At 35.1% G+C, this 25,314-nt stretch overlaps 1 protein-coding gene across 5 annotated transcripts in view; it reads right to left on the minus strand.

The window, feature by feature from the left end:
• The window catches only part of EPB41L5 (erythrocyte membrane protein band 4.1 like 5), a 102,969-nt gene that overhangs the window by 14,123 nt on the left and 63,532 nt on the right, over positions 1–25,314 (minus strand). For all 5 annotated transcript variants that reach the window (XM_074363511.1, XM_045516354.2, XM_074363512.1 and 2 more), the window contains 5 exons: positions 22,651–22,748; positions 13,658–13,786; positions 8,152–8,216; positions 4,286–4,376; positions 2,601–2,675 (listed from right to left, as the gene is read on the minus strand). In XM_074363511.1, coding sequence (XP_074219612.1) covers positions 2,601–2,675; positions 4,286–4,376; positions 8,152–8,216; positions 13,658–13,786; positions 22,651–22,748 — 458 coding nt within the window. The remainder of the gene's footprint in view (positions 1–2,600; positions 2,676–4,285; positions 4,377–8,151; positions 8,217–13,657; positions 13,787–22,650; positions 22,749–25,314) is intronic.

Consider the following 25,314-nt stretch of genomic DNA (forward strand, 5'->3'; position numbering starts at 1 on the left):
GAAATTAATATCTAGACTTTACAGGAAACTCCTAAAATCAGCAAGAAAAAAAAAATCAGGAAACATGACAGAAAAGTGGGCAAAAGATATGAATAGGTAACTGGCTCAAAGAAGAAACTTAAATCAGCATTAAAATAATGGAGGAGATAGAATATTTAATTCATGCAAATTGAAACAATGTGACAAACTCATAAAGATGGAAGAGATTACAAAGTCATGATGTACAGCTTAAGGAAGAACGTGAGAGAAGCAGCAAAGATGTGTGCACTGCTGGTGGGACTATAAACTGTGGGAGCCATTCTGGAAGCAAGGAGCAACCCCAAGTGTAATTAAGTATTCATGTAAGCATGCAACCCCGCAATCCTACTTGTGAGTAAATATCCCAAATTCTCCCACTGTTCCTTGAGAGAGATAAGGATGTTTATCTAAATAAATGTATGAAAGGTGGCCTGGAAGGATATATACCAAATAAAGCAAAAGCGTGCCTCACAGGAAAAGGGAAATGGAAGTGGGGACTGGAGGATAAATTGAAATAAAATAAAACAAACAAAAGAGAACCCTTGCATGGACCTAAAAAGATAATCTGACTGAGAGATATATAATTAATTTAATTGGGGCACCCAACATTTAAAAAAATGGATATTATCTTATTTGGTCTTAGAGATACTTTCTTGTCACAAATTTATTTTACATTTTCACCAATTCCCAAAGTGACAAGAATCTTAGTGCTTTCCAGAACTTTCTCCCTAGTCTTAGTAATGGATATTCCTGCTCTAACTTTCAGGTTCTGCCTTTGTTCCTCTCTGGGAAGATGGAATTTTATAATTATAATTTGGACACTGCTTGAGAATGGTAATTGTAACCTAGATAAACACAAAAATACGATAATAAAACACTTTCCCTAATAAAATGCATACTATATTTAAATATCTGTAACTTTTTTTTTTTACAGCTTTACTGTTATAATTGATGAAAGGTTTAAATTACTTTCAGAAAACAATAGCTTCCTTAAACACAGCTTAAAATATAATTGGGAAAAAAATCTCAATAGCAAAAAAACATGAAGGACCTGGAAATAACAAAACAGCAAAACGTAGAGCTCATACTGGGGAGACTGTAACTGCACTTTTAGAAAAACAGGAAGTCTTGGGTGAGAAAAACATACTGTATTCTTGGCTAAGAAGATAAATTATCATAAATATATCAGTTCTTTCCTCAAGTTAATTTATGAATTTAATGCAATTATAAGTAAAAATTAATAGGTTTTCAGTGGGGTGAGACTTGACAAAGTTTTTCTAAAAATCATCTGAAAGAATTAACAAGCAAAAACAGCAGAACACCTGCATGATGATTCTGGACTGGCCTTATGACATATCAAAATCAATGAAAAAGCTGAAGTTATTAGATGAGTATTACAGTTCTAACAACTGAAAAATCGGTAAGTGTCATAGAATAGATGGCTCACATACAGAGTCTAAAATAAATATTCTCAATTTTAATTTAAAACAAAAAAAAATTTTCAATTTGTAGGGAAATGTTTTAGTGGTAAGAAATATTTTTAATCAAACTGATTTTCATTACTATTATCACCTACCCACTTACGAGACTGAATACGTGCAGTAAGTGTTCTGAGTGAGGCCCCAAACATTCCTTCTGGGCTTCAGGTCATCTTGCATTAATCTTAGAAGTTACCTCTTTTGTCTATTTAAAGGATTACTATGGCTCAATATTGCCAATATCCCCTTTATTTTTTGCTTTCTCACTTTTCCAGACTTGGGATTAATTCTTATCCTTTGGTAAAATCTGTTTGTTTATTGACCCAAACTGGTGGTTCCAAAGGGTGGTTCCCAGACCACATCTGCATCACCTGGAACATGTTAGAAATGCAGCTTCTCAGGCCCCACCCCACACATACCACATCAGAAACTCTGAGGGTGGAATCCAGCAACCTGCGTTTTAATACACTCTCCACGTGATTCAGAAACACACCCAAGTTTGAGAACTAATGGTCTAAGCAAACATCTAGCACCACTCAAAGTACCATCTGTACTTCCAAGGGTTCAGAATGGCATCTAGTTCCCACAGCAATTCTTGTCATATCACTCATAAGACACTAAATAAATTATTTATATACCTTTCACCCCACCTTGTTTGTATGTCTCTGGAGGGAAGGAACTGTTTCTTATTTGTATTATGGTCACACTACTTAACACACCATCTCCCAAACTGAAATAATGATTGACATGTTTAATGCCAAACATTCTTATGCTCCCACCTTTCCATAAGTGTTTTTTAAAAACTGAATGTCTTACTGTCTGAACTCTTTAGAAGCTGGTTTATCCCCACATGTTCCTCTCACGTTATCAAATATGGTGCTGAATTTACAAACAGGCTTACGGTAACACGTGGTTACTATTCAGTGACACACAGATTCAAACTGGTAGAACTTTAGAAAGGCAATGCTAAGGGTTACTGAAATAGAAACTATTATTAAATGAAAAGTTTTACTAAATTGTTGAAAAGGCAAAAATTGGAATCTAGCAGGAACATTTTTCAAGACAGAAATGACTTTCCATCTTGCCGTTTTAAACCGTACTTACCTGAGGTGTGACTGTGTGCTCAATTAGATTCTCAGTTAGAGATAAAAGCAAGGCATCCAATTCATCAGTAGCGTCCTATGAAGACAAAGTACACACGTATGAAGTGACCCATTCAACAAACAGGGACATTCAGGAATCGTGGTTGTTAGTGATTCCACTTTTGCTTAGAGGGGAATCTAACCTACAAGCAAAACTTTAAAAAGCTAAAGTGTTACCTGAATTTTCCTATAGCTATTCCTTTTGGTGAGACAAAACTTGGGTAGGGTTAGGACTGTTCTGGCTATCAGCTCTTAAACTAGATAAAAGAGGTAAAAGGTTCACCACAGCAGACAGTAAGTAAAGGAGATGCCTGAATTTCAAATGCTTCTTTATCCATATGTATGGGTGCTTCACTGTTTACAAGAGTATAATATAAACTACCCCCCATAAATGTTAATTAATAGTTTTTATTTAATTAGTATTTGAAGCACCTTATAGAAACAGAGCTCTATACTTCAGTGTGTGTGTGTGTCGGGGGGGGGGGGATAGGAAGAGTTTTAAAAGGATAAAAGATAAAATTCCCATCTGGAAATAAGAGAAATAAGTATCTAAGGTGTAGTACATAACAAAAAAGGCCCTTAATTTATATATGTCTGTCTATCTGTCTTCAGGCCATGGTGCATCTCCTGTTCAATGTCAACTTAATTTGAATCATACACATGAAAAACCTGTTCTCTCTCCTCACATCTGCCCCTCCTAACCTGGGGCCTGGGTCAGTGCCCCAAAATAGCTTGTGCATATCTCTTCCACAGTGTGTTAAAATTCTCTCTCCACTTGTACTATAAGCAGTTTGAAAGAAGAGGCCATGTTTCATTCATTTTTGAATTTTCAAAGCCTAGCATGCTGTCTGGTACAATATGCAAAAATCTTTGAACTAAATGTCCTTCTCTGTTTCAAAAACATCTCAGGTTCCACACAAGAATTTTCAAGGATCAGTCAAGATGCTGATGTATCTTTTCAGAATTTTAATCAGCAGAAAGGAATCCCCTGATTGAAGGTATTTCAGGTTGGTTTTTTTTTTCCAAACCCAAAAGTCTGAAAAATTATAGACCAAATATTAACTACATACTGTGTTTGGGTAGTGGGAATACAGGTGGTTTCTAATTTTTTATTTATTTTTTTAAATTGAAGTGCAGTCAGTTACAATGTGTCAGTTTCTGGTGCACAGCACAGTGTCCCAGTCATGCATATACATACATATATTTGTTTTCATATTCAACTGTTTTCTTTTTATGTGTGTGGCAAATGGATACAGGAAAGGCAAGAGTTGAGATAAGCTAGTTGTATTACAATACAATCTCAGAAAAGTAATTTCAATCAATCAATATTTATTTAGTGCCTGCTATATGCCATGTACTGTCTGAGACACTAGGGAAGCACAGCCAACATCCAAAAAACAAAAATACAGAGATCATCCAAAAAAACAAAAATACCAACAAGTAACACAAAAATTGGAGAAGAAACCCTGAGATACTCTTGTGAGGGATCTCACAATAGGATTCTCCCAAGAGAACCGAGGCTCAATGCTTTTCCCGTACCTTAAGATCTGGTGTCAGTAAGAAGTCAGCAAATGTCCTTGGTTATACTCAGGATTTAACTCAGTAGGATCTTTGGAAGAAATCTTGAAAAGTAAAAGGAACTGTTACCTTTAGAATAGAACCGTTTTCTGCAGGTGCTGTATGCATCAAAGTAAGAGACTCTTCAGGGAGGGGCACAGTACTCTCTTTTAATACAGCACTAAGAAAAAAAAGATAAATTCACATCATGGAGGACCTACACAGGAAGCACAGGCAGCATTTTCAAAGAAAAGGCTTAGGAAAGAATAACAAATTCATGTAGAGGAAGAAGAAATCACATCTGTGAGGAGCATGACTGCAGTCAGTGCTGCCCGCATATACCGATGTGAACCCCTTCCCCACCCACCATATAACAGTTTTCATATCCAGGTCGGACTCATTCACAGATGGATCAAAATTGTAGACTACTTTGCTTCCTTCCTAAATCTCAATGAAATGACAGAATATATTTATTTTTAACAAAAGAAAAAATTCATATAACTTCAAAACCAATAAAGGGTGTCAGTAGTAGTTCAGAAGCCTTGAGGAAATCCTGAAAACTATGAAATGCACAGTAGAAGAGGATGGTCTCAGAATTATGGACAGATTAAATGCTACAGTCTCCTCCAAAAAGCATCAAATCTGGAGAAATTATATAAAAGACAGACACACAAAAAAGGTAAGACAGACATACACAAAAAAAGACAGATCAATAGACTGATTTTTGAAAGCTGTTATCAAATACATAAATGGGAAAGCTCAGTGGGAAAGAAGTTATACAGAACACCTGAGATATGAAAAAACAAGTCGGGAAACCATAAGGAGAAGTCACCTTTTAAGGACACAAGCTGGAGAGCTCTGCTGCAGAAGGCAGAAGCAACATCGAGAGTGCTCCAGACATGAAAATAGGACAAGCCAGGTGAGAGGATGCCAGAGATCTGTTACTTGCAGACCCAGCAGTAATGACAAGGATGTCTAACCCCAGGTAAGAATAACAAGAAAAGGAATAGTCTTATAGATGCTTCAACACCAGGGAGGAAAGGGGAAAAAGCCAAAAGACCATCATCTACCTTTGATTCATGCCCCATCCAAATTCGCAGCAGCATTATTTACAATAACCAAGATATGGAAGCAACCTAAGTGTCCATCAACAGATGAGTGGACTTCTTTATAGTCTAAAGAAGATGTGGCACAAATATGCAATGGAATATTAGCCATAAAAAGAAGTAAAATTTGCTATTTGCAACAACATGGATGAACCTGGAGGGTATTATGTTTAGTGAAATAAGTCAGATAGAGAAAGACAAATACTTTATGTTATCACTTATATATGGAATCTAAAAAAATAAACAAACGAATATAACAAAACAGAAACAGATTCACAGATGTAGAGAACAAACGAGGTTATCAGTGGGGCGAGGGAAGAAGGGAGGAGCTAGATGGGGGTAGGGGATTAAAAAGTACAAATTACTATGTATAAAATAGATAAGCTGCAAGGATTTACACATAATCAATAATTTATAATACATTTAAATGGAGTATAAGCTGTAAAAATACTGAATCATTATATTGTACAACTGAAACAAATATAAATTGTAAATCAATTATACTTCAATTTTAAAAAAAGAATCCTGAGACCAAACCAAAAAAAAAGAGAAGGAAAGGAAGAAAAGATGAGTCCTATGTAGTTTACACTGCTGCAAAACACAAGAAATAGCAGATGAAAAGTATTTACAACATGTGTGTATAAGGAAGAAACTACACAATGTTAATTTGGAACAAACATCCGTCCGTTAATAAAAGAATGAACATGTTGTAGCAGTTAAAATGAAGAAACCATGGATAATTTTTTAAAATTCAAATGTCAAAACAAAAACCACTGAACTGTACACTGTAAGTGGGTGAACAGCACTGTGTGGTATTTGAAATTTTATCTCAATAAAGTTGTCACTACAAAAATACATGATCAGAATAGACTTTTATCCAAAGAGGAAAAGATGTTCAACATCATTATTCTTTAGGTAAATGAAAATCAAAACCACAATGAGACACCACTTCATACTCATTGCGATGGGTATACATTTTTAAAATGGGGAATAATAAACCTTGGCAAGGGTATGGAGAAACTGGAACGATCACACACTGCTGGTGGGACTGGGAAATGCAGCTATTTTGGAAGACAATTTGGTAGTTCCTCAATTAGGTAAAAACAAAGTTACCACATGACTCAGCAACACTACTCCTGGGTATGTACTGAAGAGAACTCAAAGCATGTCTACAGAAATTCTTGCATGTGAGTGTTCGTGACAGCTTTATTCATAATAGCAACAAGTAGAAACAACACAAATGTCCACCAGACACATGGACAGACAAAATGTGGTGTATCTACACATTAGAATATTATTCAGCCATGAAGTACTGATACATGCTGCAATATGGATGAACCTCAAAAACATTATGTTAAATGAGAGAAACCAGACCCATCTTGTACAATTTCAGTTACACGAACTGAAGTAGATGAGTGGTTGCCAGGTGCTGGAAACAGAGGAATGTGGAGAGACTGCAAATTGACATAGTGTTTCTTTTAAGGGTGATGACAATATTAGAGAATTTGATAATGGTAAGGATTGCACAGTTTTGTCATTGTACTGAAAAGCATTAAACTGCATACTTCTAAAGAGCAAATATATGAGAATTATAACTCAATAAAAAAGATAAAAGAAAAATGATCAAAATCTACTGCAGCAAAATATGAAGATGTGACAAAGCTTGACATCTGGTACACAGATATGTATTTATATAATCTCCATAGTTTTCACTATGCCTGAAATATTTCCTTTCAAAAAAGGGGTAAAGCAAATTTTTAGAAATGTGGTATGGTATGGGGAAAAGGAAAAGATCCAGAAATAGATTCAAGTTTATATAAGAATTTAAGCATATTTTAAAGGATTCATTTTAAATCCTGGGAAGAGAATAGATTATTCAAAACACCAACACCCATTTAGAAAATTAAACATATTCTAAGATCCTTCTAGCTTCCAGAGTTCAATGAAATTTCTGTTAAACAACAGGGTAGTTACATGATCATTATCCTTCTCTTGGCAAAAAAGAAATTTTTTGATAAGGTTACTCTAAAAGGTCTAATAATAATGGTACTTAAAATGTTGTGGACAAATTAATTTATAGAATTAATTAAAAGATTACTTTGTAATTCCAGTTTTTACCCTGATCACCAATTAGCATGTTTGTTTAGTAACTGTAAAGTCCTTTATACAAAGTGTGTTATATGCTATATGCTATGTTGATTACAGAACCTGGAAGTGAATAGAATTAATTAGAAAACTTCACGGAATAAGTTTTGAATAACGGAAAAAGAAACACATTCATTCATTCAACAATGTTTAGCACCAAATAAGCAAAGAACATTGGCTACACAGAGCTGAACGAAACAACTGGCACTGAGCAGGGGATAAAAATCTAGTAAGACAAATAAATAGCATAATACCCATTAAAGAAAAGATAGGCAGGAGGAACTCAGAGGGACAGCAAAGAAATCTGCTTGAATAATGCGACAGCTCACAGTAAGAAAGTTTATAAGAACAAGACCACTGCGAAGGCAGTATGGCACTACAATTAACTACCATGCCTAAGAGAAATAATATACATTCCTCATTAGGTGTAAGATGAAAAATATCTTTAAAGGCTGTTTTTGCGCTATAGTTTGAATCAGTTGAAGAAGAATAAGAATGTAGAAAGACTAATTAGGAGTATCTTCAAATAATCCAAAATTAGGTTCTAAGAAGCTAAGTAGTGAATAAAAGTGAATTCAAGCTATCCTTCACACAGATATTCTGAAACCATGTGGTCACAGACTGGGAAAGAGAGAGAAAAGCACCCCCTTAAAAGAAAGTTAAGAGGAAAAGAACATCAATTTAATTCAGTTCCCAAAACTGTACCTGTTTGTGACTGCATCCTGAACATTGGCATTTTTATGACTTAATAAGCTTTCTTCTCTTGTAACCTAAGAAAATAAAATCATAAAAATTAAATCTTTGTTGAAGATACTCAAGTAATAAGACATCTGCATTATTTTCCAGTAAAAATAGAAATATCAATTTGTTTCAGTTATAAAAAGAGGTAATTATACCTTATCTTTGGAAATACCTGTTCTGCATACCTACCCCATACCCAAAAGAATAATCCAAGCTTCCACTGCAATGTATTAGTGCACAAGTTCATACACCTTACTACACAGCTCTCAATTACTTAAGACACCATGCTATGTTAGTCAATATATACAGAATCCAGAAAGATTCAGTGCCAGAATTTTTCTAATTTACATGACAAAAAGAAAAATAGATGTTAAGCTATATATTTGGGTTTTTTTTAAACATTTTTTATTGATTTATAATCATTTTACAATGTTGTGTCAAATTCCAGTGTTCAGCACAATTTTTCAGTCATTCATGGACATATACACACTCATTGTCACATTTTTTTCTCTGTGAGTTATCATAACATTTTGTGTATATTTCCCTGTGCTATACAGTGTAATCTTGTTTATCTATTCTACAATTTTGAAATCCCAGTCTATCCCTTCCCACCCTCCACCCCCCTGGTAACCACAAGTCTGTATTCTCTGTCTGTGAGTCTATTTCTGTCCTGTATTTATGCTTTGTTTTTGTTTGTTTGTTTGTTTTTGTTTTTTAGATTCCACATATGAGTGATCTCATATGGTATTTTTCTTTCTCTTTCTGGCTTACTTCACTTAGAATGACATTCTCCAGGAGCATCCATGTTGCTGCAAATGGCATTATGTTGTCGGTTTTTATGGCTGAGTAGTATTCCATTGTATAAATATACCACATCTTCTTTATCCAGTCACCTGTTGATGGACATTTAGGCTGTTTCCATGTTTTGACTATTGTAAATAGTGCTGCTATGAACACTGGGGTGCAGGTGTCATCCTGAAGTAGATTTCCTTCTGGATACAAGCCCAGGAGTGGGATTCCTGGGTCATATGGTAAGTCTATTCCTAGTCTTTTGAGGAATCTCCACACTGTTTTCCATAGTGGCTGCACCAAACTGCATTCCCACCAGCAGTGTAGGAGGGTTCCCCTTGCTCCACAGCCTCTCCAGCATTTGTCATTTGTGGATTTTTGAATGACGGCCATTCTGACTGGTGTGAGGTGATACCTCATTATAGTTTTGATTTGCATTTCTCTGATAATTAGTGATATTGAGAATTTTTTCATGTGCTTTTTGATCATTTGTATGTCTTCCTTGGAGAATTGCTTGTTTAGGTCTTCTGCCCATTTGGTTTTTTATTTTTCCCTGAATACAAAGAATATTTCAGAAGAGAATTCTAAAAAATTCTTCGAGAGGTCAGTTTTTTCAACTTTATTGAGTTACCATTTACATAGAGTAAAATGCACACATTTCAAATGTATGATTTGATTAATTTTGAAAAAATACACACGTGCAAAATCAACACTACAATCAGCATATGTAACATTTCCACTCCCCCTAAAATGAACCCATGAGGCTTCCAATGCAATCCCATCAAAATCACTTACACATGGCAAACAATGATCTTTACTTCCTATAGTTTCACATAAATGGAATCATAATACCTATCTTTTGTGCCTACCTCTTTATAGTAACATGATGCTTTTGAGGTTAACCCATGGTGTTGCTTTTATCACTAATTTGTTCCTTTGTATGCACTGAGTAGCATTCCACTGTATGGATATCCCAAATTTGTTTATCTGCTTACCTGTTGATGGATATTTGGATTATTTCTAGTTTTTAGCTATTACAAATGTCCCTGCTAGGGACATTTGTGTACTAGTATCTGTGTGAACCTACGTTTTCATTTCTCTTGGGTAAATACCTAAAAGTAGAACTGTTGGGTCATATGATAAGTATATGTTTAATATATTACCAAACTCTTTTCTAAAGTACTAGTAACATTTTAAATTCTTACTAGCAATGTGCATTATTGCAGGCACTCCATCACTGCCAATATAGGGATGGTCAGTTTTTAACTTTAGTTATTTCAGTGGATGTATCTTTCACCATGAAGTATGATATTAGCCGTAGATTTTTTTCACTGATACCCTTTATCAGGCTGAAGAAGTTCCATTCTATTCCTAGTTTGTGTGAGCCTTTACCATGAACAGGTGTTGAATTCTGTGAAATACCTTTCCATATAAATTGACACAATTTTCCTTATTTTTAGTATGTAGAACTATACTGGTTTTTGAATGACAAACCGACTTATTTTTCCCTGATATAAACCTTCCTTGGTCATGGTGTACTATCCTTTTTATAAACTGTTGAGCATGATTTACTTATATTTTGTTAAGGACTTTTGAGTCTATGTTCAAGAATGGTATTAGTCTATAGATTTTTTTTTAATAGATTCTTTTTTTGTAATATTGTTCCCTGGTTTTGGTATTGGGGTAATACTAGTCTCATAAAATGAGTTCAGAAGTACTCCTTTCTCTTCTTTTTTTCTGAGTTTGTGTAGAATTGCTATTATTCCTTCCTTAAATGTTTGGTAGATTCTAACAATTAAGGCATCCGGTCCTGAATTTTTCTTCGTGGGACGAGTTTTAACTATAACTTTAATATAGGGCTAGTCAAGTTATTTCTCTCCTGTTTGAGTCAAGACAGATCCAAAAGTATAACTGAAATGTAAGGTAACGACAACAACTGTTACTAACACTACTACTACAACATGTAGTTTCAACATTGGGGATCAACACATTAAATGTTCATTATGTGCCAGGAGCTGTTCCATGTTTTACATTCATTATTTTATTTCATCCTTATAACTCACCTTAGGGTAGCTATTAACATTATCACTCAAAATTTTTTTTTATTGAAGTACAGTTAGATTTATGTTGTGTTAGTTTCTGATATAAAGTGATTCAATTATATATACATATATTCTTTTTCATATTCTTTTCCATTGTGATTTATTACAGGATATTGAATATACTTCCCTGTGCTATACAGTAGGGCCTTGTCCTTTATCTGTTTTATATATAGTAGTTTGTATCTGCTAATCTCAAACTCCTAATTTATCTCTCACCACTCCCTTTCCCCTTTGGTAACCATGTTTGTTTTCTGTCTGTGGGTCTGTTTCTGTTTTATAAAGAAGTTCATTTGTGTCATATTTTAGATTCTACATATAAGTGATATATATTTGTCTTTTCCTTTTCTGACTTACTTCACTTAGTATGATAATCTCTAGGTCCATTCATGCAGCTATAAATGGTGGCATTTTATTCTTTTTATGGCTGAGCAGTATTCCATGATCTTTATCCAGTCATCTGCTGATGGACATTTAGGCTGCTCCATGTCTCGGCTGTTGGTAAGTTTTTATCATAAATGGGTGTTGAATTTTATCAAATGCTTTTTCTGCATCTATTGAGAAGATCATGTGGTTTTTGTCTTTTCTTTTGTTAATATGATGTATCACATTGATTGATTTGCATATATTGAATCATCCTTGTGATCCTGGGATCAACGCAAATTAATTGTGGTGTATTATCTTCTTTATGTGTTGTTGGATACTGTTTGCTAATATTTTCTTGAGAATTTTTGCGTCTATATTCATCAAAAATACTGGCCTGTAATTGTCTTTTTTGGTAATGCCTTATCTGGTTTGGTATCAGGGTGATGGCGGCTTCATAGAATGAGTCTGGGAGTGTTCCGTCCTCTTCAGTCTTTAGGAAGAGTTTGATAAGTTATCAGTACAAGTTCTTCTTTGTGTATTTTGTAGAATTCCCCAGTGAAGCCATCTGGTCCTGGACCTTTGTTTGCAGGGAGTTACTTTTTTTTTTTTAAATTACAGATTCTATTTCACTTCCAGTGATTGATCTGCTCAAATTATCTGTCTCATCTTGATTCAGTTCTGGTGGGCTGTATGTTTCTAGAAGCTTGTCCATTTCTTTCAGGTTGTCCAATTTGTTGGCATGTAATTGCTCACAGTATTCTCTTAAGGTTTTTTGTATTTCTGTGCTATCGGTTGTTGTGTACCCTTTTTCACTTCTTATTTTGTTTATTTGGATCCTCTCTTTTTTTTCTTGGTGAGCCTGGACAGAGGTTTCTCAGTTTCATTTACCCTTTCAAAGAACCTTGGTTTTTAAATTTTTTGATATTGTTTTAAAATCTCTTATTTATTTCCTCTCTGATCTTTATTATTTCCTACCTTCTGCTAACTTTAGGTTTTGTTTGTTCTTCTTTTTCTAATTCTTTTAGGTGGTAGGTTAGGTTGTTTGAGATTTTTCTTATTTTTTGAGGAAAGCCTGTATCACTAAGAACTTCCCTCTAAGGACTGCTTTTGCTGCATCCCATAGATTTTGTATGGGTGTGTTTTCACTGTCATTTGTCTCAAGGTATTTTTAAATTTCCTCTTTGAATCTGGTTTTTTTTAGTAACATGTTGTTTAGTCTCCATATAACTGCTTTTTTCTTGTTTTTCTTTCTGTGGTTGATTTCTAGTTTCATGACATTGTAGTCAGGAAAGCCATTATTTCTTTTCAAACATAATTAAACTGAGGCTCAGGGAAATTAACTTGCCAAGCCACAAAGCTAGTAGTTGGTAGATTCAATTGCAACTTGTTTGATTTCAGAGGCTGTATTGCCATATTTTATATGTATTTTTATATGTAAATATTATGTTTTATGTTATATTGGGGGAGAGAAGGTAGATAAAAAGTACGAATAATACTCCTTAAGTCCTTTCAGTTCTCCTCAAGGCTTGTGCTTGAGGACAGGATGCGTAAAGAGCACCTTCTCAAAAACAGGGTATTTTAAAATTTAGTTGACAACAGGACTTGGTAAGACAGGCTTCTGTCCTGCTTTTAGCATGGAGGATAAATCTGAAAATTAGGGAGAGCCAAGGGAAAGCGTATTTTGAGAGCATGGATGCCAAAAGCTTCATGAATGCTGGTCCCTACCCACTGCATCTTTTACCATATGTCAACCAACTTGTCACCTTCTAATTATCACTCTGTTGCTAATACCAACATAATTTTGCTGAATTAGGGAATAGATGGGTGGTGGGGAAATGGCAAATTGATAAAAGACCTAAAGTCACAGACTTATAATTGACAGGGACCTAAAAATAACTAGATTTTCTGGCTATAATAGTGGCAAATATTAGGGACTCGCCTCTATAGGAATTTGACTTTTTTTTTTTTTATTTCTTATATCCTAGAATATCTTTCATCTTTTCATTCCATGACTGACCCCTCTTAATCTGGCTTGATTAGAATTCAGAGTGGGGGAGGTATTTTGCCATCTTCAGCATGTTTCTTGATACTACTCTAATCATGAGCTAGGTAAGTCACGTTTAATGTTCATGTATTTTATTTGTTCTACAGGGTCTCTTGACTCCAAGTGTCTTGCTCCTTTTTTCTTCACCAAGACTCTGTTAAAGGCAGCTTACCTTATGTACTGCTTCTACTTGAGCCTTCAAAATGTTACTCTTCAAGTCAGGAGGAACTCTCCTGGCATTCAATCCTGGGCTGTCAATGGCATTATTAAGACACTTCTCAGTTAACTTCAACACTTCTTCCTAGATGTTAAAAATAGACTGTAAGCAATTCTGATCAGTTAAAATTAAATGGAACTAGAAAAGGGACTGCTGAAGTTCATATTCAGACAATCAGGAAATCATGTCGTCTTAGGCATCACATCCTAACTTCAGGACTGTCAACTATTCTTACAAGTAGTTTCAAACTAAGGCTCAATAATCACAAATACGAAATATGAATTGGTAAGGACCCCTAGAAATCATCTAGCCCAATTTCCTATCTTTAAGCAACTGAATAACCAACTATACTCTCTGGGACAAATGCCTGAATTAAACCACACATGAAGAATCTGTGCTGTTTGCTGTAATTCATTTTAACTGGATTTTAGGTTGGGGCCTACACAGAGTAACCCCTGTAATTCTGGAGCTGTCAGCAGGTAGATGACTGTATTTGAGCTTATGTTATATTGCCATAAAGAGGATACTCTCAGGTAGACTTAAGAAAATGATAAAATAAAGCACAAGTGCAGTCAATGAAGATCATAATTAAAATCATATAAATTAACTATTACAAAAAGAAATGGGAAAAAAGCAAATTAATAAATTTAACATATCTGCACTACAACTGACATTTTACCTAACTTAAAATGAATGACAATTCACTTCAATCAAAAAAATCAAATTGAAAAAAAAATGTTAAGACAATGAAAACGAAGGAATTATTTAAAAAAAAGAATGACAATAATAAGAACAATTACCATTATTATTATTATGGTTACCATTTAACACTGGTCTAAATACCAAACTCACTGTAAGTATTTTCCTAGTCTCAGATACAGCTTTTGTTCTGTAAAACAGACTAGCTACCATTAATGGGATTACATACTGCACCACCTTTAGGTTTGAAAAGATAGAACTAATGTGTATATTCTAATTCGGTTTTCCTTAGTGTGGTCTCCACACATCTGCCTCTGGGTGGGATCCCAATGAATGTTTAACAAGCTTACCCACGTGATTTGATTCATATAAAAGTTTGAGAATCACTACTTTGTACTAGACTCTATATATCTATAACTTCCTAATCTTTAGAAAGAAGACCTTATATCCTTTTTCAATCATGGCTAGTTCATACCATATGATCCAGCAATCCCACTTCGGGGTATGTATCCAGAGGAAACAAAATCACTATCCTGAACAGGTATCTGCACTCCCATGTTCACTGCAGCATTATGCACCACAGCCAAGAAACAGAAGGAACCTAAGTGTCCATGAACAGGTAATTGGATAAAGAAAATGTAAAACATACACACATAAACACTTACATATACACACACAACGGAATATTATTCAGCCTTTAAGAAGAAGGAAATCCTGCCATTTTCAACAACATGGATAAAGCTGGAGGGCATTATGCTAAGGGAACTAAATCAGAGAATGACAAATACTGCATGGTGGAATCTTAAAAAAAAAATTCCATTAAATGTGAAATCTAAAGAAAAAAAAATCCAACTCATAGAAACAGAGAGTAGAATGGTTAGGGTCTAAGGGGTGGGGAAATAGGGAGAGGCTGGTAAAAGTATACAATGAATAAATCCTGAAGACCTAATGTATAGCATGGTGACCACAGTTATAGTTTTTTTATACATGAAATCTGCTAAGAAAGTAGACCTTAAACATTCTCACCAAAAACCAAAATAAAACAAAAAGGTAACTTCTGTGAGGTGATGGATGTGTTAGTTAATCTGACTGTAGGAATCATTTCACAATGCGTATTTATACCAAATCATCAAGTTGTGCACCTTAAGTATATTTTAATTTTACTTGTTGATTATATCTCAGTAAACCTGGGAAAATATCATGCTACTTCAAATGCTGACATTTTCTTTTCAGAGACAATTACATTGCAGACTTGAGATTATTTGCTAATCATTTATATTTGCTGTCACAGGATTCCCAGAGTAACCTGCATCAGACATAGCCAGATACTTCTTTTTCTGCTTATGTTAAAACTTTTACAAAAACAGGAACTCAATACACATATCACATGTAAAAGTACCTGTGATTGTTACCATCTTTCTGGAAGGCAATTTTGCAACAGCATGAAAGATTTTAAAATTATGCCTGAAATTTGACCTAACACTTCCACTTCCCAGGAAAATAATCAATGATGATTGCAGATATTTATTTGTAAGACTGTTTGTCACAGCACTCATTACAACAGTGAAAATTAGCAACAATCTAAATGTCTAGTAGGAGACTGAATACACACAATGATGACACACATGCAGTTTAAGTATTATCTATAATGTGTTGTTGAAATAAAGAGAGTTACAATCGATTAGTTTAAAAAAACCAATGATGCTGCATTTTTAACAAAATATATATCACATTTAAATGTTTGGAAATACATAACTTTAAAATGTTAACTGCAGTTATCTCTCAGTAGTGGGATAATAAAGGTTTTATAATTTTCTGCTTTTTAAAAATCTGTGCTTTGTACAATTATCTTGTATGTTTACAACAGTAAAAAATAGTGAAATACAAGTTGAACGTAATAGATTTACAATCTTTTCACATTGTTTTGCGATAGCATGTAAATCCAGTGACAGCCAGTTACTCTGCTGCTGATATATCTGCCTCAGATGGCCAAAATGTGGCAAACAGAAGACCAAAAGAATTAAAAAGACACGCTGATTCCTAAACACCCCCCAAATTAGACCTGTTCTAACATGATCAGATGCTCGAACTCTACTGTAGAGCAGAGTCATTCAGCTGTCAGAGTCAGCTTAGGAGCTTAAGTCGATCCAAAGTCTGCTTAAGTCTGTTATGCGCAAGGGCTTGTGTGTTTGAGGCTCAGAAAGCCAAACTTGTACAGTGGGTGTCTGCAACAAAGTAAGGGTTTACTTGCAGGGCACTAAGCAAGAACAGGCAGCTCATGCGCAAAAGACCAGAACTCCCCCCCTGGTCTAAAAGACCAGGCTTTTAGACAAGGGTTTTGAAAGACAACATTAGGGAAGAGGGTTATAGGATGCATGATCAACTTGTGGACCTCCTTCTGATTGGCCGACGGTGAGGTAACAGGGTGATGTTTCCAGAATCTCAACCTTCTGGTTCCAACCAGTGTGGGGTCCCTGTGTTTGTGGTCAGCATGTAGTCACTATTTTCCACCTGGGTGGGGGTCTGAGTTTCCGTAGAACAACTCAAAGATATGCACCAGATTGTTTTCTGCATCCCTTCAGGAAGAACTAGGAGTCCTGTGACTCTACTGTCTTAATCATTAACTGACTGAAGTCTGCTCTTTGGAACTCAGGGAAAGCCTAGGAGACTAAAGCCTTTTTTTCTACAAACAAGGAATGGGGACATGAAGAGGCTTTTTGTACCCGGGAAGACTCAGCGTTCTGCTTGGTTTCAATCCCCCCTTTTCTGTGATACTCCTCAATCCCGAGGGGAACGTGGACGGGACAAGAAAGGGAATAAAGGTTTTGGATAAAGAGATTAATTATAAACTCAGCAGGGGAACTCAACTTTAGGAGGACTTGGTTTCAAGTTCTCAACCAGAATGCCATCAAATACAGACTTGAAGCCACTCTTGAAACAATCTTGGCTAGGAAATGTGAACACTTTCAGTAGGGCACTGACACAGTCAAATACCGAAGGTAATTAGTGTAAACAGTAAAACCCAAAAGAAAAATGATTTTTTTTGTTTGTTTTACACACACAGAGAAGTCTTATTTCTCAGAGCTCCTTCTTTAAATGCCTAAGAAAAGCTGAAATTGTTTAATTAAAAAAATTGTACAAGTCTTTTAACTAAAGTGAAGTTCTTTTTAGTTATAACCTTGCAGAGATGCAAAGAGTTATTTTAAGGTTGGTATGGTTCACTCCTTTTTTGAGTCATGGACCCTTTTGAGAATTTAATAAAATTTGGATCCACTTTCCAGAAAAATATATAAATGAATCAAAGACAAGAATATGTATTCAATTTTATAGGGTTTAAGGCGCTCCTCATAATTATTCATGGGTAGATCCATGATCTGCAAGTTAAGAATCCTGCTTTAGAACAGCAGATACAATTTATCTCATATTTTAAATATATTTTAAAATATATACTAAATATACACAAAGGTTTTAACCACTTTATAAACTGTTTCTTCCCCTTAAACTGTTTAATGGATCTAAATGAAGCCAGAAGAATGCCTGATACCATGACAAAAGGGATATGAACTTTCTAGAACTAGCTTGCTATATAAACTAAAAAATGGTAAGCCACCAATAGAATGATAGCCTGATTTCTAGACTTAAAAATTATTTTTTAAAAAACCTACAACAATATTAGTATAATATTATTAGTAACTATTCTCTAAGCTGAAAAAGTCAAGGTAACGAGGGGTAGGAGAATATGCCATTCCCCAATATGTCGCTTTGGCATCAGGATTATTTTGAGCTGAAGGCAACTGAGAAGAAACAGATACAAGAAAAGCTCTGTTCTTCCCCTATTTGCCTAAAAGCAGGACAGAAATTTACTAAGGAGTCGCTCCTTCCCTCTTCACCAGGAAGGACAGATGTAATCCCTGCAGACAGCTCCTGTCACTGAAAAGCAAGGGTTTAAATCTGCATAACAAGCCTCACACTTGTTTACCCTGCTTTTCCTCCTACTCTCCACTACACTTTTTTTTTTTTTTTTTAACTTTAGCTGAATATGGTCCTTAGCTTGAATTCCACCTCTGAAAGGTACTCCTTTTTCCCTGGTATCTCCCATGTATATGGGAGGTATACATATTAATAAACTTGTTTGTTTTTCTCATTAATCTGTCTTTTGTTACAGGGGTCTCATCCAAGAACTAAGGGTAGAGGGAAAATTACTTCCTCCTCTACAGCAACTACTGTCAAATAGGAAATATTTGCCTTTGCATTTGTGAAAGTATCATTTCTACTTACAAGTTACATGACAGGCAACAGCTCGTTGATCCCTGGAGAAGTGTGGCCTTTGCACTGCTAATGTCTGAAGATCGCCTCCATTTCCCAAAGGGAAGTTAGACCTATCACCATACCTTTTGTGTCCAAATTGAGGATAAAGGGAAAGAAAGTAACTATTTATTAAACCAAACTAAAATGTTTGGAGTCACTTATGGCAGGGACAAAATGAAGATGGTCAATGAAGGCGTGTAAAGGAAACTTAACCTAATCTTTTTTATAGCTCTTCTCAGAATTCAGCAGAGAACACCAGCCAATCCCCATACTCGAAGTTTGTTCATGCCATCTCTGGATTTCCCTGTTTCCCTGACTCAGCTACCCTGATCCAAATAAGAAAGAAGACCACTAAGCAACCAATCAGCTGATTAAAAAACAAAAAAAACAAGTAACTTCTGTATTTATCCCACAAGAACCTCTTGATTGGTGAGCAACTCGGAACTTACTATTCCCAAGCCCGGAGTTTCCAAGCTTGCAGGTCAAAACCCTCACAATAAATTCACCTTTCTACTTTGTTTTATTCAGAGTGCAGATTCTGGTTTTTGATATACTTTCTGGTTATACTTTTAAGTATACAAAGAAAATCAAAAGAGTAAAAATGACAAAGATTATTCCAAATCATATGTGGTAGCAACCTGCAGCCAGCTTAAATTCCTAACAACAAGAGAAAGGGTCAGCAAAGTACAACCTGGAGGCCAAATCTGGCCCACCACCTGTTATAGTAAATAAAGTTTACTGGAATACAGCCATGCTCATCCCTATATGGCTGCTTTCATGCTATAATGGCAGAGTTGAGTACAACGACAGAGACTAGAGACAGAGACTTTAGTTGCTAAGACTGAAATATTTACTGATCTTTTAAATTAAACAGGCTGCCAACTTCCGGTCAAGAGAACACAGTCAACATGCTGTACTTTTAATCCTTCACCCTAAAAAGACTAGTTACTAAGGGCCATTCATGCTTTAACTGTGCCCCCATCCTCACTAATAAATGCAGTTTAGATTTTGTTACTTTAAGCATTTTAAAAAATTTGATTGCTGATCAAAGAACAAGAAAAAAAAAAGATTCCTGAAATGAAATTTGAAGATAAAGAAAATCCTGGAATTGTCTCAAGTAATTAAGAGGATGAAGGTAACTGAAAAATCTGTAGATCTTGACACAGTAAGCCCTAAAGGATTTCAAACACACAGGTCAGGCGGACACCGTGAATACTTTCTAAACAAGGAGGCACCATGAAAGAGGGAAGAATCCCAACACCGACACTTAAAATCAGGGCATCTCAGGGTTGGAAAGAACGATCAGTTCATCCAACCACCAAAATATTTCAAAAGGTGATTAATTTAGCCTTGGCCTGAGGAACTTCCCACACTGGGGAATTTGCTGCTTCCTCAGGCATCTCATTCAATTTGCAGATATTTTAGGAAATGCTTTCTTACGTTGATATGAAATCTGCATAACTCTAATGTTCTCGTTGACCTTAACTCTTCTCTGAAGCTATTGAAAAACAAGTTACTTTCTTTCACATTATACTTTCTTTCACATTATAGCTCTTGAGATAACTGAATGTTCTTTCCTGAGATTACTGAGATTCTCAGTTGTAACTTTGCTTCAAGACCCTTCACCATATTTCTTTTCTTCTCAAACTGCTTTAGTTTTCCTAAGTCATTTTTAAAGAGTGGTACCTCTCTTACTTTTTAATGCTATGGTTGGATCTCACTTTGTAAGTCCTTTCAGTCAATACAACACTGTTGGTTTGGGAGCCACACTTCATACTCCATTTACATATTCTCAAACATTTTTTTACATGTTTGTTAATTCTACCTCCCTACCCTAATCCTACATTTCTGTCAGACTTGTCACACTATACATTCTTAAATCCAATCCTTTATTCCAGCCTGTTAAAGTCTTCATGGATTCTGATTTTGCCTTTCAAATACTGTACTTCCCAGCTGTTACCCTCAGAAAATTCCATTAGTGCATGAGATCTGCAATAGGAAGTGCTCACTGGAGAAGGCCATTTGCAACACTTCCATGGGGCTAGTCGGGACAGGTCTAAGTTTCCTGAGGGCCAAGATTTTGTCATTCTTGGATTCCTCACAATATTTATTATTTTCTATCTTACAAAGTAAACAATAAACAGGTTTGTAGAACTCGATCAACAGTGTATCTATCGGGTTCTCAAGTGACTGTATCAATCCTGGGTAATGCAGGTCTGATGGGGTATGAGATCCCTTTAAAATGGGTTCTTCGGACATGAATTTGAAGTCAACTTTGTTGTCAGTAGTGCTAGTCTGAGCCTCAAGACTCTGTGGCTGGCTCAGAGCTTCCCAGTTACCTAATTTTTAGAGCTAACCATCCAACAACTGATACTTTGTTTTAGAACAATATATTTTATTTACAGTAGATTTTTCATCCTAAAATTACTTTAGTTAGTGGAGCTGATACAAAACTGAATTCTTTTTTTGTTATTCCTGCCTGGCATTGAGTAAGCACTCACCAAATGCTAGCTATTATTTTCCTAGCTATGTGAGCACCAAAATACTCCTTAACAGCATACCGTCCTTTGCCTAACCCATTCTTTTATTCTCTTTCCTATCCTGAACCCACACTCATTTTTTCAAGGCTTCAAAACTAATTTAATAGATCCTCTGGTTCAGAGGCTCAGTTAAGTTATAGCAAAATGTGCATGGAATTTTACAAAAAAAGTAAGCAGCTACTCAGTGAATTTCCATGACTCCCTTCAGTGTAAGTCACTCTTCTCCCCACCCTGCCGACCCCTCCAGGATTTACCAGGCTTCATTCTTCTTTAGGTTCATTCCAGGCCTCCACTAAATTTGTGTCAAATTAATTGCCAACCACCTAAAGTTTTTAATTAACCCTTCTGTCTCTCACTCTGCACTCCCCTACCTTACAGAGATAGTAAAAAATAAACAACAAACAAACATAAAACTGACAATGTAAAGGAAACAGAATTGAAAAATACTGAGGGATCAAAAAAATGAAAGGCTTTCTGAAATTTAATCACCTTCTTAAAGACATTTTTAAGAAAAAACAAACAGAAGGAAAAAAAAAGACAGACTTGGATTCAAAAAGAACAATTTTAACAATGACTATGTAAGAAGAAAATCACTCTGTACTCCATATTGGTCTCTGAAGAAATTCCAGTTATCCAAGGATGAAAGAACACTACAAGTCAGATATTTCCCTTTCCTCTTTAAAACCAAACTAAAACAAAATTCATTCTACAGATCCTTGTTATCTGTTGTCTATATATAGGGAAAAAAAGGGGGTTGTCTCCAGATCATTACCTAAAATTCACTCTTCCACTTAGTGAGGACATCTGGGAACTGATACAATGAATAATTTTTATCCCACTCAATTTATTTTAGTTATCTCTATAAGTTATTTAATGTAGAAGTATGAAAAAAATTTTAAATACAGTCAAACAATTAACTGAAGTTTAACTGGTTTAAATATATCTCACCCCGCCCACATCATGCGAAAGGTATGACGGATGAGGCTTAAGCATCTGAAGTTCTATTCGCTTCCTTGTTTTATTACAGAGCAGTTCCCTTCCGAACAAATCTTCTTATAATTTTAAAAGGCTTTGAACTAAGTTCTTCAACTAAATCAAGATCCTCATTGGACAAAATTAGAGAAGGAATGAGCTGAATCAAAATAAAAGGTTTAACAACTGTACCACTTTTGACTGTGTTAAAAAAAAATCATGAGGTGACATTATATTATTAATGTCAAGTTACCTCCCTTCCCCCAAATATCCACAAATTTCACCTTTTTAAATGATAAACCAGGTTTATAAGAGTTCAGCACAGACAGATTTCCTAGCAAAAGAAAAGAAAAAGTATTATCTTTGGATAGAAAAGATTTCTGGGAAGTCTGGAGATGTGTGACAGGTATAAAGGAGAAATCTGAATACCTGGTTGTTGATATTAACATTGATGTTAGAATGAGGGGACGACAAAGGACTGTTTTCCATCTCACGGTGTTTGAGCTTCTCTGAGGCATCTTTTGATGCTGGAAAAAAAAAAAAAAAAAAAAAGTAAAATAGCCCCTCAGTCTGCTAGGCTGTCATGAGGGTATAAACTTAAGCTTTTGTTTGCCCCGACACCAGTTACCATCAGTTAAAGATAATAATCCAGATCACCACAGAATAAAGTTTCTTTCTATACCCAGATAATTCTTAATCAAATTAATGGAAAGTTAATTTAAATAGGAACACTGCCTTGTATCTGAACTGCTCCTAAAAAGCCACTAGATATGAAATCTCAATAGCATATGTAGGTAAGAAAGCTTACCAGCTAAAACATCTGAAGAAAAGGCAGAGAACATGTGTGACATGATCCTTTTTTCCTTCCATAACCACAACCCAAGCTCCTCCTGCCAAAACTTAGCACTTTGCTGTTTTCTTCCCTTGGCCCTGATTATACACTGCTTTCTAAACTTATGTGGAGCAAACAGATGAAGTACATACACTGATTCATTCACCGACTCAATATATACCTATTGTTAACATCAAGTGTGATGCAGGACAAGCATTTTATCTTCTCTGTGTACCACCTAGCTGCAAAACACTTTGCAAATAAAATCCTCCAACCACTGAAAAGATAATATGACAAATACAATTCAGCTTTAAATGAACTCTAATCAACAACCATTAGTTGTAATAATCTTATTTTGCAGGGACTAATTTGGTATGAGTTTGAATTTTTACCTTGTCCACTTGACAAAAAAGCTGCTGAATGCCTAATCATTTCTATATAATCAAGTAGAAGGGGGGAACAACTATGAAATCATTTCCTTTTGGTCAAAGGGATCTTTTAAAAGTGTCCATCAATTAGCTCTGTAAATCTTTCCCTTGGCTGCATATTAGAATTAGATGTGGAGCTTTTAAAAAATATTGATTCCCAGAGCTGATCCTAGAACAATGACATGGGATTTCTGAAGGTAGTTTTCTGACATCAGTAGGTAGTTTTTAAAACTCTTCAGGCGATTTTAATGTGCAAACAAAACTAAGAATCATTAATTCAACACTAATCTTCTCAAAATCTTCCATACGCATTTATTTACTTAATTGCCACCTCCTGCTTTTCTTATGCTTCAAATTATTTGACACTAAATTTTAACATGATGTTCAGATCACAGTGCTTTAGCTTATGTTGATAAATTAGTACTGTTGGGTTTGGGAGGGAGATTGGTTGAAATAAAGCTTCTTCTCCTACCTTCTGTTTAGCTGAGAAATACCCTGAGATTCTAGGATAAACTTCTTTAAAAAAAGTTATCATTTATAACTACTTACCTAGGTCAATCAGGATTTTGACATTACAACCAAAAGAAAATACAGAATAAATTGGGTACCAAGATTATAAGAACTTAATTCTTAACATCAAAACCTTATTTCCATTGATTGACCCTGTGCAAATGTTATACATCTGAACTGTTACTAATAAAACTCCTACACTATGCAACAATTTCTTCTGCCACAACGTCTATAGCATTTAAGCTGCTCAGTAGAATGAAGGGCTCCCTCACTGTTAGGTATCTACTCCTGAAACAGTTAAAAAATTATTCCCTATACTGATTCCAAATCTGCTTCCCTATACTTTCAAATTGCTGATCTAAGATCCACAAATAAAATGACATAAAGTCAAGTTTTTGATATAACAGGCTTTGAAATATTTGAAGTTGTTACATATCATTTGAGCTCTTCTTTTCTAGGCATCCCTAGTTTGTTCTACCATATTCCCCAAAACCAATACAATTTCCTTAAAAGTATGTACTAAGTAAATGTTGTTTGCTAATAGAATACTATTGCAGCACTGAAAGAATTTTAAAAACTTTAAAAATTCATATAATGGACATAAAATGTAATGTAAATAAAATCAATCTTGCCATCCTCTAAAAGATACTTTTTATTTTAACCCTGAAAATACTTTGTATTAAACAGCTCCTGCTTCTGGTTGAATCTAAATCCTAATGACTTTGGTCTGTTACATCTCACATCTTGCCAGTGACAAAGTGATCATTTCTAACAAGAGACAGGGTCCAGGGCAGGGCTGTGGAAACTAGAAAATAACCAAAAGAAACTGTTGCAAAGAAAGTACATGAGAAATGCAGGCATTCCTTAGAGATATCACAGGTTCCATTCCAGATTACCGCAATAAAGTGAGTCACATGATTTTTTTTGGTTTCCCAGTACATATAAAAGTTTTGTTTGCACTATACTGTAGTCTATTCAGTGTGCAATAGCATTAAGTCTACACAAACAATGTATAAACCTTAAGTAAAAAATACTTTATTGCTAAAAAATGCTAACCATCATCTAACAATGCAGGGTTGCCTCAAACTTTCATTCTGTAAAAAGCACAGTATCTGCAAAGTGCAATAAAACAAAGTGTGCCTGGAGTAATGGAGAGTTTTCTTAATCCAATAACTGACTACTACCTTAAAAAAAAAAAAAAAAACAGATTAGAATACCATTCTGAAATTATCAACATAATAAATTTGTTTCCCTGACCTCAGACTCACAAGCACAATTTAAACATGATAGATGTCAATAAAAACATAACTATGATATATCAGA

This window comes from Camelus bactrianus, chromosome 5, assembly GCF_048773025.1.
Source record: "Camelus bactrianus isolate YW-2024 breed Bactrian camel chromosome 5, ASM4877302v1, whole genome shotgun sequence".
Classification (NCBI taxonomy): Eukaryota; Metazoa; Chordata; class Mammalia; order Artiodactyla; family Camelidae; genus Camelus; species Camelus bactrianus.